This window comes from Dicentrarchus labrax, unplaced genomic scaffold (assembly GCF_905237075.1).
Source record: "Dicentrarchus labrax unplaced genomic scaffold, dlabrax2021, whole genome shotgun sequence".
Taxonomy (NCBI): domain Eukaryota; kingdom Metazoa; phylum Chordata; class Actinopteri; family Moronidae; genus Dicentrarchus; species Dicentrarchus labrax.
Window position 1 is genome coordinate 15,780,117 of NW_026136720.1, and position 15,198 is coordinate 15,795,314.

The 15,198-nt window shown below is 40.5% G+C and overlaps 1 protein-coding gene across 4 annotated transcripts; it reads right to left on the reverse strand.

Annotated features, from left to right (window-relative positions):
• Nucleotides 1–759: 759 nt before the first annotated feature.
• On the reverse strand, nucleotides 760–14,806 carry cep152 (centrosomal protein 152). Of its 4 annotated transcripts, none has more exons than XM_051383076.1 (28): nucleotides 14,319–14,806; nucleotides 14,042–14,156; nucleotides 12,063–12,169; nucleotides 11,881–11,941; nucleotides 11,449–11,784; nucleotides 10,850–11,009; nucleotides 9,981–10,121; nucleotides 9,359–9,498; nucleotides 8,945–9,145; nucleotides 8,650–8,797; nucleotides 8,421–8,512; nucleotides 8,148–8,311; nucleotides 7,808–8,009; nucleotides 7,573–7,677; nucleotides 7,348–7,478; nucleotides 7,126–7,254; nucleotides 6,448–6,583; nucleotides 6,114–6,299; nucleotides 5,763–6,023; nucleotides 5,364–5,495; nucleotides 4,608–5,261; nucleotides 4,150–4,225; nucleotides 3,845–4,012; nucleotides 3,652–3,736; nucleotides 3,022–3,101; nucleotides 2,626–2,782; nucleotides 2,435–2,538; nucleotides 760–2,349 (listed from the first exon to the last, which is right to left on the reverse strand). In XM_051383076.1, the coding sequence occupies exons 2-28, from the start codon at nucleotides 14,126–14,128 to the stop codon at nucleotides 1,526–1,528; spliced, it is 5,067 nt and encodes a 1,688-aa protein (XP_051239036.1). In that variant the 5' UTR covers nucleotides 14,129–14,156; nucleotides 14,319–14,806; the 3' UTR covers nucleotides 760–1,525. The 4 variants fall into 4 exon arrangements, with proteins under 4 accessions (XP_051239036.1, XP_051239035.1, XP_051239038.1 ...); XM_051383075.1 differs by having other exon boundaries at nucleotides 2,435–2,541; XM_051383078.1 differs by lacking the exons at nucleotides 14,042–14,156; nucleotides 14,319–14,806 and adding an exon at nucleotides 13,011–13,586.
• Nucleotides 14,807–15,198: the final 392 nt, after the last annotated feature.

Here is a 15,198-nt window from a genome sequence, read left to right on the forward strand (position 1 = left end):
GAGTTGCACCATTTTACAACATGACGGACTACGAGCAAAGTAACAGTATGTCTGGTTAATGGTAAAAGCATCCAAACTTAGTTAAATATTATGTGGTTGTAAGATATTTACTGACTTTACAACCTGAGGAGGCTTCAAAGGGTAGACTGGTTGTGTCTTTCATATCACGGCATAAGAATGCTGCATTTTCAGATTAATTAAATTCATTGTGATTTGCAGCCTTGGTTGACTTTACAATAGTGACAAAAATATCTACAGTGAAAATAAAATGTCAGAAAGTTCAAAAGGATCCTTATAGTTTCCTAAAGCTCAAAATGACTTTGTCAAATTGCTTGTTTTGAAGGAACCAGTTCTGGTGTTTGTTTAATTAAAAACTAAAACTGACATCATCAACTAGCAAAACTGATTTATTTTGATGATCAACTCATCAACTAAGCTCTACCAGGTGAGCCACCAGGGCTCCGCCTGCCTGAGGTCTCTTAAAAGAAAGTTTCTCCTTGCCACTGTTGTCAAGTGCCTGCTCATGGTGGGAATTGTTGAGTCTAATAATTGATAAAAGTGATAATTTCATAAAGGAGTATGGTCTAAACCTGCTCTATTCAAAGTGTCCTGAGGTAACTTCTGTCGGAGCTATACAAATAAAATTTAACTAAAAACTGAATTGAATTGAAAGAAATCCCTGATATAAACTACTTTTCTTTAGATTTTGCTTCACAACATGATTTACTGGAGAGGCCTACACAACAAATCAGTGATTACTTCTTAGTTTGCCATAAGGTGATAAGATTTATTAAAATGATTTAAAGCAATATATAAAAACATTCATAATGTATGCACAGCATATCTCATTAATGTAATATAAAATAGTTCAAAATATAAAAACACAGACACACTGAAATCTAAATCCTACAAATCCCAGAGAGAAAACAGAACACAGGTTGACATAAGCTTTGTAAAAACCTGCACCTCATCTTGTACTCATACAGGCTTATTAACATATCTCTCATTCAAGGTATCATTTAAAAAATGTGGGCAGAGAAACAACTTTTGACCTGAAAACATTTTCTTCAAAGTGCAAAGAAATACCTGAACACTCTTGAATATTAACTTTCATTAGTCGACACTGAGAAGCAAAACCAGAAATGTTTGTTAGAAGTGAAATATCATCATAAACACCTTTCCTACAAAAAAAAAAAGAGCTCTCTTTCTAAACACATTTTTATCTATCAAGGCTGTATTTATCAACCCCCCTGAAATGTAAAAAGGATAATGAGAGGCCAAAAGAAACAAGCCAATATTTATGCCAGAGGTGAGAGATGATCTAGACCGGGACAGAGAGGTACAAAATGTAACCGGAGTGTCTTTTACACTGGAACAAACACTATACACACAAACACACCGCAAGCAGCTACGAAGGCAAAAGTTCTACATCATGTAAACTTTATACACTGTATTAAAGGCACTATTTGGTAAGCCAACTGAAATTGTCAAGTCAGTTTTAAGTTCATTTCCTTATTTCACATTGTTATTTTTGTTGGTAGAACGGGCTATCAAAGCCGCTGTCCTGCTGGCGCTGTCTCAACTCAGAGAACAGAGGCCTGGAACAAACTCCATGCTGCTTCTCAGCCTCAGAGCCAGGGGTGGGCTCTCTGTGTGTATTCACCTTTGCATGGTTCAAGGTCTGGGTGTGAGGTGTCTTCTTGGCAATTTCATTATAAACAGTCATGTCAGAAAGATCCGGGGTGAGGCCACCAAACTCTCCTAAGTCGCTGGTTGATGCAGCAGAGATAGAAAATGGCTTCACTGGTTCTACTTTCCTTCCCGAGTACGAGTGCCTGGAAACCTGGAAGCCCATGTCCGAGTCACTACTGGTCATGCTCCAGTCGGTCCGTTTCTCGTCTCTTACAGGAGCCTCTTGGATGAGGACGAAGGGTTTGTTCTGTCGTTCTGAGTCGGGGCGGTTGTTTGCTTTGCTGGAGTCAGCTCCCTGCAGGTACAGCTCCCTACTTTTACTCCTCGCAGACACACTGACACAATCCACCTGGGATGGAGAAGCCACATGTTGGGAAGGTTTGTTAGAGCGGAGGTGTGTGTGAGCAGCAGTTTGGGGTTTCAGTCCTGCATCTACGGAGGCCTCCTTTTTCCCAGAAGAGCAAATGTCCTGGTGCCTTAAAGGTTTAGTCCTTCCTGCAGCCGTTTCTTTCTGTTCTGAATCAGCAGAAGTCTTCCCCCTGAGGGATCTGTCCTCTGGCCAGGTGTCAGGAAGCTCAGTTAGTGCTGGCAGGTTCTTACTGAAACCTGCGTGCACTCCTGGAGCGCAGTCAGCTGTGGACACGGCTGTGAAACAACCTGTCAATACAAAAAAAAACACCAATTGATATTTTGAAACAAGCTAACAATCTACAGTAGAGCAGTTGTGCACAATAGGACTCACTTTGTAAACTGTAGTTCTTTCCAGATTTACTTTTGATCGGCGTCTCCAGCACTTTAGCCATGGCTGCAAGCTTGCTTGCAGCATTCATTATTTTCTTTTCAGCCCTGCTGAAGACAAGAAGATCAATACAATTAGCCCGAGGAGCCATGATGAAGCAAGCAAACAAGTTGTGGACAATTATGGCCTCTTACCCTGTAGTCTTTCCTCCATCCTCCAGTAACTCCTGCAGACAGGTCAGATAATAGCGCCGCATCTTTCTGGCAGTGTCCTGTCTCTCCCTCTGCACCTCCATGCGGATCATCTCCGCTGCTCGCTCCCGACTCTCCTGGAGGTAACGCAGCATGTCTCCTGCCATGAAAAAGGCAATTGTGATCTTTGCTTTTCACTAGGCACATGTACAAGAAAATGACTTAGTAAGATGTGATGCACGTGTGTATAAACATGCAAACCTGCATCAGAGTGAGGAAGTAACAAACACATAGGACAGGACATCAGAAACAGGATCTACTTTTGTCTAAACCTTCCTCAATCCCTCCTGAGGAATTAACATCTACACATGTATGTCAAAAATCAGCACCATTACCAACCTCTGATTTTTTCTACAGTCATCAGGTACTGCTGCTTCATCTCCTCGAGGCCTTGCTGGAGACTTTGTTGGTGATCAGAACTACAGAAAAATGTATTTGTTGGCAAAGTTTTATTGAAATTCATTCTTCATTAACTACTGTTGAGTCATTTCATGGAAACTGAGATTGGACCTCGAAAGATTTTTGATTATAACCAGAATTCTGTATTTCATAATAAGACTATGTTAGACACATTTCACATGAAGAGGGAAGGATTTATGCTCCCAAAAAGTCAAAGATTTATGCAATATTTACTGTGTTACCTCACATGACCAGAATGGACATTAAAAAAATTAATATAGTTTAACAGGAATCTGTTAAAAGAATCCGTTAAAAAATGAATTTATTATTTTATTTTACTTCGTGCTAATAGATATACTAAAATTATTGTGTTTGGCCATTGAAAGTAATATTGACAGTTTTATACCGCCTTGTTTTTCCCTTTAATTGTTAGGGACCCAATCTGAACAGTTTAATGGAATTACCATATTACCACTGATTAATTAACGTGCCTTTTATCAATACAACAGGGAAACAATATTTAATATTATTGGACAACTTAAGATGAGAAATGATAAAAACTACACAAACCCCGAGGATTCTTTGGCTCTCTTCACTTCCTCTAGCTGCTGCAGATGTTCCTCCTTTGCCTTTTGTAGGCTCCTTTCATGCTCATCTGCAATAAACAGTGTTGTAGACCATCAACACATTCGTAAAGGTGCTGTGTAGGCTGAGTGAATCTATTTAAATTATGTTTAAACAACATTGTAAGTGCATTAAATACCTTTCAGATGCTGCATGACAGTTTTGTGCTCTCGAACTCTGTGCTGGAGGTGACGACAGGCCTTCTCCAAGTGTCTCTGGAGCTCCTGGTTCTTCTTCTGCAGCTTACTTACAGTCTCAGTGCACTCTTTCCTGCAACAAGCCTGTTCCTTCCTCTGGGACAAACAGCCTGGAAACAGTGGACAATATTGTCGTTATTTATGGGTACTGAACTATAATAGTCTAATTAAAATAATGAATACTGCATGTAGAAGGTTTTCCTAATTCCTTGCTCAGTGGAGAGATGATAAGAAGCACATTACATACTCTGCATTTTGTCGATTTCTCTCTCATGCTGTTGCTGTGTTTCTTTTAACACACGGGTCAGTCTCTCCTCACTTATCTGTAGGGGCACACATGAAAAGGGAAAAGCAACTCATAAACATTGCACCATATAAAAAGACACTTTAATAATAAAAAAGCACATTCAGACAAATTTTAATTGAATGTTACAACATTTATTCATGGCAGTACATGTGGTAATAGAAGGAAAATAAGAGCTGTCTGCACACTGACTTGTACCTGCAGACAGCTTCTCCCTTTCCTTTGTTGCTATCTTTTGTACTGAACCCAAGTGGGTTGGCTTTTTGTTTATAGTACTTATTGTGTTAGAACAACTCTAACCTTTGCCTTCTGCAGACTGAGTATACTAATCATTGAGGACCAGTCCTCACAGATAAACAAGATAAACAATCACAGATACAGATAATCTGGTAATAACTTACTTTCTTCCATTCTTTCTTGGCTTGAGATACTGCTCTGTTGGCTATGTCTTTGCAGGACGTTTGGATGAGGTGTGTTATTGTGTCCTCTGATGTGGCCCCGCTGGTCCTCCTGATGTCTTTAGTGCCCTGCTGATCTGTTTTGGGATCCCTGAGAAGATATGCCTGGACCTCTGCCAGACCAGTCTGAATCTCTGCTCGTATTTCATCTCTCATCTGTTGTATCTGGGCCTGCTCTTTCTCTGCATGTTGACATCTCCACTCCTCCTCTCGGGCCCCCAGAGTCTGTTGTAGCCTGGCCTCCATCTGCAGGAGCATCTCCTTCTTCTGGAGGTCCGCATCCTCTCTGGCTTGCTGTAAAGCCTGCTCCAGCTTTCTGCGCTGCTCTTGCAGCTTGGTTTGGTACACCTGCTCACTGCGGACCTGGATGGCAGAGATCTCCTGTTGTTTGTCTCGGTTCCAGACTGCTCTAGCTCCGGCCAGCTCAGCCTTCAGCAGGGCAGCTTGCTCTCTCCTCACTTGCTCCAGCCGAGTCTGGAGAGTTGCCACCTCCTCTTGGAGCTCCTCCACCCTCTGGTTTCCAGAGCTTTGTTCCTCCTGCTGGTTCTTTTGCTTCTTATGCCACTGGCCCTCTGCCTCCCTCAGGGCTTGGGACACCTGACACATTTAAATTTGAATGTAAATTATCAGAAAAGAAAAGAAAAAGAGACTTGATAGCAGTGACACTTCTAAACTCACAATGATAAAACTCTGTCATACCTGTTGTTCTGTGCATTGTTCTTGTAGTTCTTCCCATTTCTCCCTTTCCGTTTGGAGAGCTGCTTGGTATTCTGGTAATGAAGTCAAATCCTCAATCCAGCGATGGTAGGCTCTTGTGACTGCACCTTCAACCTGAAACACCAACACATTTATGTCCACTACTAAATTTGTCAACACCTGATGAAGGCAAGATAGCTGATTATGTTTGGGGAACAAATGTTGCTGAAGAGTTGCGTAGGTTGTGTGAAGAGAAAAAAATTGTGTGTCAATCATACAGTCTAAGCAAGTCTAGAGGCACTGGAACAATTTCAGTTGGTGTCATTAAAAACAAACCAAAAAAAAGTAAAGCAATGTCAAAATTAGCCAAAGTCCCAAAAAAAATCAAAAAACGCCACCGACCTGTTTGGCCATGTCCTCCAGGTGTTTCTCATGTAGCTCTCTCTGGGTTTGTTTCCTTGCTTCTTCCACAGCTTTGCGTTTAACCTTGTCAGCGTCGAGTTGTAGCTGCTGTTTTTGGGCTCTGAGCCTGGACTCCAGCTCCTCAACACTAACTGTGACACTGCTGGCCTCAGTCTCATCTGCCTGACAGGCTGTCTCAGCAGTCTCTCTGTATTTCTCCCTCCTAGCCTCCTTCAGCCTCTGGTCCCAGGTCTTCTCCATCTGCACAGAAGCATTAACAACGTTCAGGTCTGACATAAAATCACCATTATGGAGTTGAGAGAGCTGGTCAGTGATCACAGGAAATCATACCTTTTGCAGCTCCTCCTTCCAAGCAGCCTTGGCCGAGGCTACGTGAGAGTTCACCTGCAGCTGGATCTCGGTCTCCTTTTCTTTGGACCAGAGAGCTTTAAGCTGGTTTATTGAGGCTTGATGCTGAGCCTCAAGCTCAGCCTTCACCTTCTCCACAGCTGTACCGCTCTCCTCTCTCATGTTTTGCTTGAAATGAGAATCAAATTATAAAATCATTCTCAGTCTGCAGGTAATAGTATGTTGGATATACAGCATATAGCACACACAATATAGAAAGACAGAACAATTTCCAGTTACTTTTGATTCTGTAAACACATTTTAGGACCATGTATACCTCATTTTCTCTGATCAAAGCTTCCTCCTTCTCTCTGTTGCGCATTCTTTCTTCAAGCATGTCCTTCTCCTTGCAGACAGATATGTAACACTCTTGCACGGCCAACATCTTATCATTGGCCTCTGACAGCTGGATCCTGTGAAGAAGTAATATGTACTATAAATGAGTTGCAAAGATTTCCAGAATATTTTCACTTACAGTTTGTAAGGGAAATTATACAGATCACATTAAAATCTTTGAATATTTTCATGTTTAATGCCAACTGTGTTTAATTATTCTCTTTCATGTAACCTTTACCCGAGTGAACACCTTGCCTGATTGTGATGGGTTTAAGGTTAATCAGTGCAGGAAAATATAAACTCTAGACACAAAGGTGCCTCTGAAAGAAGCTGTTTGTCTTGTGGGTATGTTACGGACAGGACGAACTGGGTCTGTGGCAGTAATAGCAGAAGGCGGCTAATTGCTAACAGTCAGAAAGGTCAGGGCCGATAGTGACGCAGGGAGACAGCCCTGACAAGGGAGAGAATTACAGTAGAGTGACAAGGTTGCAAGGTATAGGAGTGAACGGCTGCTAATATTATAAACTAACCTTGGTCTTGTGTACCCTGCTCTATTAGAATTAATAAATTTTGACAATACTGTAAGAGATATTTTTGTCTTGTTCGGCAGAGGACTTACTCTAGCTGTTGGAACTGCTTCTGGTGCTGTGCGGTCAGCTGTTCAACCAAAGCGTCATTTTCCAGCATGAGCTCTGTTCTGATCTGGTTCACCACGTCATCCCTATACTGTTGATGAATCCGCTCAGACCTCCACGAAGAAACAGAAACATATGAACTCTATGATCATTTACAGTAAAGATTAACATTAAATCTATTCTTTTTCCCCTCACTTGTGCCTTACCTTTCAGAAGCCTCTTGCTTCTCTTGGTCCAGTTCCTGGATCATCTCCCTCATCTTGGAGCAAAGCTCAAAGTTGGCAGACCTCACCTTCTCTTCACTCAGTTTCAGCTCCTTATTCTTCTTTTCCAGCGCCTAGAGTTTAGACAGAGCGGCAATCTTTTATCAATCTTTTCTTATGGTCTAAAAACAAATTACATAGTTAAGTTCATGATAAACTACAACCAACCTCCACTTGTTCCTGCAAGAGTCTTTTGTCTTCCTGGAGTCTCATGAACTCTTTCTGGGACTCTCCAGTTATGTCTAGATGTTTCATCTGGCTGGTCTGTCTTACCTGTGAACACAGATGCATTTTGTTATGATTTAAATATATTAAATATAATGCTTGAATCTTTTCAGGTCCATTGGTTGTAAAGGTCCAGTGTGTAGAATTTATTGCCATCCAGCGCTATAGTTGCCCTCACCGAAGAACTGAGCTTGGCTTCATCTAACTGGGTCTGCAGCTCGTTCACTTGACCCTGACAGAGCTGGAGCTCCTCCTGCAGCTGACTGATCTTCTGCCGCTTCCCCTTCAGACTACTCAGGCAGCGCTGCATCTCCACTCGCAGCAGCCGTAAAGCTTCATCTTTGGGCAGCTTGGAGTCCGACAGGTGAGTCAGGGCAGTACTGACCGAACAGTAGGCAAACATATTGATGGTTATTGATGACAGTAGTGATAATAAAGTGGAAATATTGCATGATGATAAAGTTTCACCGTATACACTCGCACTTATGTGTGATCATATGACCAAAATCATGTTGTACCTGTGAAGCAGTCCATTTTTCCTGTTTGTTTTCTTTAATCCTAAATCCACACAGGATTCAGACATTTGGTTTTCCCAGTCGCTGCTCAGGTCTAATGCAATAACGCCATGTTTCACAGCAGATTCATACAGACTGATCTGCTCCTTCAAATCAGACATATCCTCCTTTAGGATAGAAATAAAATATGAAAAGTTTAACCAAGCAAGTTTAAGAACATGTATGTAATAAGGTTGTGAGAGTGGTTTCATTCTGTGGCAGAAAAATCAGACAAACCTGCAAGACTTTGCTCATGTTTTCACTTAGTGCCTTGGCTGATAGAGCCTGTTGTAGTTTGATTTGCATCTGAGTCATCTCCTGCACTGAACCTGAAGAAAAAATAAACGTAAGAGGGAAGAAAATATTATTTGAATTTAGCTAATAAAACACATGCATATAAGTTGCTTATTAATGTCCTTTGATTTCATAAAAACCAAAAAGGGGGTTGCAGTACAACCCCACTCACTTGTCTGCAGCAGCTTGGCACACTGTTGTTGACTTTCCTCCAGACGCTGAGTGAGGGTGTTGACGACTCGGGCTCTCTCCAGTTGTTCTTCTTCTCTTTGGTGCTCCAGCTTTTTCACCTGCTCTCCTAACCGCTGACTAACTTCAATCTTGAAGCAACAAAACAAATATGCAGGAGTTTATTCTGCAGGTGACTATACCAATATCTGGACATTTGTCAATAGTGTTGTGGATAGTTTGTTGTTACATTAATTAAATTTCACATTGCTGCGTCCTGTGACAGTAAGACTACTCACCTGTTCAGTCAGAGCTTGAGAAGTAGAGTCTAGTTTCTGCTGTAGTATCAACAGTGCAGCGTCATGCTGCTCCTTTATGACGGTAAGGTCTCTGTCATGCTGCTCCCGTGTTCTGGACAAGGTGTCAGAGCGACAAAGCTCAAGCATCTGCTGCTTCATGCTGTCCACTGCAGCCTCTGCCACCCTCTGCTTCTTCGTGTTCTGCAAACAAAGTAAAGCGACTTGTTAATTCTGTAAAGTTGACACTGCTTTGAATACATAAATAAAACAAATATAAATCATGTATAATGTGATTGAGTTTCTGTTTTAATTACAGATAACCTGATGTATTGCAGACTGTCTTGTCTGTTATCTTGTCAGTTTGCTTAAGATAAGCAGAACAGAAACTAAGATGTGAGTCAGTACAGAACTTACCTCTTGGTCTCTGTCAATAAGGACCTTTACATGCTGCTCCATTGCCTTCAGTTTGTTTTGCATTTGAACCTCTCTCTCCTTGGCCTCTTCAACCAATCGACTTGACTCCTTTAGACTTACTGCTAAGCCATCCTTTTCATCTATTGATGATACAAAAAAATTATATTATATATATTTATGCTCCCAAGAGCAGCACAACCAGCAAGGGATCCAGCACACATAAGGACAGTGCAGGACTCACTGAGTTTCTGCAGATAGTGCAAGCTCTCTTATCAGCCACAAGAGGGCAAATATACACTTATGTGATCCTATTTTATTCTTCTATCAATATCAATCAATCCTATAGATTGATAGATAGCATTTGGCTTTTAATGGTGTATCAATAAAAACAAAACATATTTGGAAAGTTTAAGTGTCAATCACAATGGTCAGACATAATAAAAAACCAATTTTAAAAGAGATCATGCATCATAACTTTTCAAGACTGTGATTTATTCAACATATTCATATTTCAAGCCGTAAAGTACCAAAATCAGTATAATCACATTACTTTACATGGGCTATGTTAATAAATGGCAAATCCCAGCCCTCATTTTGAAAGCAAAAACTGTGTGAAACATACCTTTAACAATTGCAAACTGATGCTCGACGTATCTCATATTGCGCCTTGAATCCTCCAGTTTTTGCTCCAAGTCTTCAATTTGCCTTTGCTGAGCCTTGTTTAAAATCTGCAGCTGAGCAAGCTGCTCCCTATCAGCAGTTTCTGAAACACCACACAGAATGTATATTTAACACATCAATTTCTCACACTTTATTTAAACAGTGTGAAGACAATTTAATTTCAGCAATATCCATGCATCTTATACAACCTTTTAGGCTTCTAGTTTAGTGGTAAACGGGTGCAGTAAACTAAGAGCTCTCTGTATTTACATGTTGATGGATAATAAAACCACAAAATAGTCAAGTATTAAAGCTAGTTAAGAATGGAAATTTGGAAACAAAATACTGAACCAAGTGTCTCCCCTCAGGTTACCTTGCAGGAGTTCAACTAAATGTGTTTTGTCTGGAGGCTGATGACACTTTGTTGAGTTGAAATAACACTGTTATACTAAGGTTCATGATATCTGTAGTTGATTACATGACTACTACATTGACCTATGCAGATCATTATTTTTATCACCCCTGTTTTCAGCCTGTCTCAGTTAAAACAACCTACTTTTTGTAATATTGTCCGCAGAACAATTTATGTGGAACAGCAGAGAGTTACATAAGTGTATTGCTGAATGGCACTATGACAGCAGCTGTTGTCAACAACAAAACATTCAGATTCAGATTCAGATAATTCACTTGGATACATTTGTTCAGCCAGTTCGGGACATTCCTAAGTTGTCAGTCATGGTACCTTTCAGCTGTTGCACTAATTTGTGATTTACATGTCATTGTACTCCGGTGCCATTAACCCAGCAACTGAATCAAGACTGTAAGACTCACGTTGTGTCGAGTCAAGGAATTCTCGTTGCAGATGGTTAAGTTGACCTTCCTGGAGAGCGACTTGTGAGTTAAACATCTTTGGCTGATGGGCAGGATGGTGAGGATTGTAGCTGGCCTTGTACTGATCCACAACTCTGACCCCCGGTCCGGTTTTTAAATCCTGAAGATCACAAAAAACACATACACATAGTATTTTTAAAACAAATATATATAATTAATGCACAAGAAAGTGCATTAGAAAAAATAAATGTATAAAATAATATAGAAATATGTAGAATATTTAAAAACACAATTAATAATATAATTGATAGCAAGCCTGTTTAATAAGCTCCAAAGACAAACAACAGTACAGGAAGCTAAATTTTACTTCTTTGTCCACTGTCCAAATGGCTAGTCAATGTTAAATTTTACAAGCCACTCAATACATTAACATTGTTTTTTGGTTGATGAGTGAAGCAAATCTACCAGCCACATTTATTTATTTATATTTTACCAGCATTTGGCTGGTGGCCCTGCAACAATCACTACAATGAACCATCAGTAACTGCACTGATATTTTGGTACTCTGCTAAATAGACCAAACATAAAACTCCTCTCACTTGAAAATGGTTTCTGGCGTTGTTGTGGTCCCCGTAGTTTTGGTTGTCTCTGCACCCTCCTCCTCCATTATACACTACTGCATGATTTGTGCCTTGAGAGAGTGGTTTGGACTCATACTCGTCGGCTGAGAAATCATTGGTCTCCGTAGATTTTTCTGTGCCCATGCTGGTGTATGTATAATCTCCCTGAGTGTACTGAGGATCCTGTGACTGCTGGTTCCAGGCGTGAGGCAGATGTTGACTTTGAGGGTGACTCTGATGTCCATTAATCTGAGCAGCTGCATCTTCATAAGCGTACTCATCATGAGAGCGTTGATCATAGTCAGCTTCATAGTTCTTCAGAGAGACATGGACAGTAAGTAGTGATGGATTTTTTTCCCCTTTAGATGTTCAGAAGACAAAAATCTCTCAGTGGAAACACCAACAACTCACCTGTTCATGAGAGGTTGGCCTTGGATGAGCTGACCATTGTGGAGTCCATGTGGATTGTGGGCTGAGTGGCAAAAAAGCATAATTATATTAAAATGGGATCAGGTACATCTGATTGAACCACACCCCTCTGGGTGTCTCCAAATCTGAGATGACTAATGCGTCAGCAGCAACATGTGTGTTACCTGTTGCCAGTGTTTTTATTGCTGCAGGTAGAGTACTCCAGCTCCGGGGAGGAGTCTCTGCTGTCCTCCAGCATGTCATCGGGCAGGTCTGTGAGCAGTTTCTGCAGCTGTGGGGAAAAAAAGCACATGGAAATGAGTCACCAAGGTTGCTCCGCAACCAAGTTATAAAGTAACACAGATAGAAAAAAGAACAGCAGAGATAGGCAATCACTGACAGCCTGAGAGAAGAATGAGCACATTTATAGAGTTTTGTCAAGAGTTTTTAGCATTCATGATCATTTTGTTCTTGTATGTGTTATTTTTAAGCATGTATTAAACATTATATCAATTAACTAATTCATTCATTAATTAATGTTATTTATTAAGCAAAATGTCAAAACATTCTCTGGTTTAGGCTTCTTAAAAGTAGGGTCAGTCATTCTGGAGAAAAACAGTAGATTGTTTGAGTGATTGTTGAGTCTCATTCACAGTTCATCAAATACCATCTTTGGGTTCTGGTGAATTTAAAACAAGCAAACGAGCCACAGAACACATCAGTGGCATTTGTGCTCCCAAGTCATTAAATACACTTTGGAAACACAAAGCGTCTGTATTTGATGACCTATGTATGAGACTGAACAATCAATTGTCCTTCACCAGAATGACTGACCCCACTTTTAAATGTGACAATTTGCTGCTTTTAAGTTTTTACATTAAATCGGTATTGTTAGTTGCAGCCCTAATTGAAATAAAACTATATTTGTATAAAATACACTTATTATTATTTTGGTCAAAACAATAAAACACAAACTGTGAAACAAACTGACTTTTTTTGTCTGTCAAAACATCTTAGCTCTTAATAACACAAAAACAACAATGCAAATCCTCCTCTGTGTCAGCAACAGATTGACCAGACTTGCTTTAAAACCAGCCATGTGTGATGGAACAAGAAGAGCCAGCTGGACTTACTTCCCACAAGGACTGTTGAATATTCCTCAAATCCTCCACTGTGTCCACAACCGAAGGACCCATTGTCCCACTTACACATTTAACAAAGATTAAAGAGGCACTTCTGCTTCAGATGTGAAGCCACATTATAACCTCCTAGCCTAATCTTTCTGCAGAGAAGACCTTCGGTGTGAAATATCCAAAACGTGTCTGGCATGTTGTTGGCTCTCTGCAGTATTGCTGTTTTTTGCTCCCAAAGAACTCCATTGTGTAAACGAAACATATAGCCTCGTTAACTGGAGCAGAAACATTCCAATTACTGGTAGCAAACATTTTCCATTTGACCAACTTGCGTATAATACATAGGGTACACAAAGAAAATAAAATCCATTCGCAGGATAGATATTCTTCCAAAATCCAGTTCTTCTAAATGTTGCAGCCAACTGGAAAAACATTCACTGGCAGTTTCTTCATGCTCACTGTATTAACTACAAATGGGTTCAAGCACAGAAACAAGGTAACCTAAAGTAAGAGAAAGTAGGGAAATCACTGGGCAGAGCTAGTTTCAGTGACACACCTGGAAGGAGGCTTTTTCCTTGGGCCAATAATAGCTCAACAGATTGTAAGCATGAGTAATAGCACAGCATTCCTGTCTAGCTGTGAAACAGGCAGTTCTTGTGATAGTCAAACAGTGCAAACCTCAAATGCTTCCCCAAGCAACAACAACACTAATTCAGAAAAACAAATAAGGCAAATGGGATGCTCAAAAAGGAGCATACACATGTTTTTCTACATACATCAATATGACTATAAAAGTAATGCTTAGAGCACTTTACATACTACAGATTATTGTTTCATCATGTCACACATGTCCTGGATATCTTAGATCATCTGATATGTCGGATAACGGAAATTTGAGAATATGTATAATCAAGAAACCAACGGAGCTCATGCAATCAGTCTACCATTAACAAAATCAAACAACTAAAGACACAAACTGTAACACAGGTTATCCCAACAACTTCACAATACTGTAGTGATGTGTCTTATACCTCTTGCTCTCTTGCATAGTCTTCCTGATCGTATTCCTCTTCATCATGCTGGGTTTGAAGAGCAGCACTGTCAAAATCAATAGACATGATGCAGAGCCTGCTGGAGCACGGTGCTCTGCGGGGAGACGCAAAAAACAGAACTTGAGTTAGAGGAGAAATCCCAAACAAACAAAAAGAGAAAGTTTTTGTGACTTTATGGTGGACGTTAACTTAGCTGACATTACAAGTTAGCTGCCGCACTGATTTTAAAAGTTCAAAACAGGCTAAATTAGCTTACCTGTTGGCATGAATGAGACGATGGTTTCTTTTTGTGAGCTGCTTATTCTTTTATTAGATGGCATTAACTGCTAACCACACTACTGTTTACAATACAAAGCAGTGGCGCTAGCTAACAAGAGGTAACCTGGCCATGTTAGCTCGCCTTAGCAGCAACGAGCTTCACCCCCAAAACAAAAAAAACACCTCGCTATGCTTAAAAAAAAACATCCACCTCAAATCGTGTGATCAAAGATGTAGACTCGTTAGGCAATAAAACAGTTTAACGCCAGTTTGCGTGTAATTTAAGCCAGGTAGTAGACTTTGAGAGGCACAAAGCTAACGCAGCCGGTTGGACGTCTCCTTTAAGAGCCGCGGACTCGCCCACTTTGAAAACTCGCGCGCATCAGCAGCGCCAAACCACACCGCGCACACGGACTATTTGATGAGTATATAGTATATATAGTAGACTATATGATGAGTGTTTCTGTAACAACATCACTGATGTGGTTCACTAAGAGACGCATGTATTAGTTTAATGTCCACTGCTCTTCTCAAAACACGCGTGGTTGAAGCTATTCCACAAAAACAATCAACGTTATTGTTGTTGCTGCCAAACCCCGGAACTCAATTACGCCTCCATGGTAACAGCTTCTGTAGAATTCTGGGAAGTGTAGTCCTTGGAAACGAGCGAGCATCTTCTTCTTCTTCTTTGTGATATTATGGTAGAGTGCAATCTTTGACGGTGCACACCGCCTCCTACTGTACCGGAGTATGGAGACATAGGTTTTACACTAAAAACAGTATTAAAAGTGATTTTTAATTTTCACAATCTTTATTTTTTTGTTGTTCTGATCTTTGCTGACGGTGCCAGTCTTTGTGAGTTTGTCCAAAAAGGTATA

Bases quoted from the DNA above. Each gene is read 5' to 3' on its own strand.
- cep152 (XM_051383075.1), bottom strand. From the start codon at position 14,128: ATGTCTATTGATTTTGACAGTGCTGCTCTTCAAACCCAGCATGATGAA. The intron at 8,010-8,147 runs GTACAACATGAT...CTGTTCGGTCAG, and splicing joins AAAAATGGACTGCTTCACAG to TACTGCCCTGACTCACCTGT. The intron at 7,678-7,807 runs GTGAGGGCAACT...CTGTGTTCACAG, and splicing joins AAGCCAAGCTCAGTTCTTCG to GTAAGACAGACCAGCCAGAT.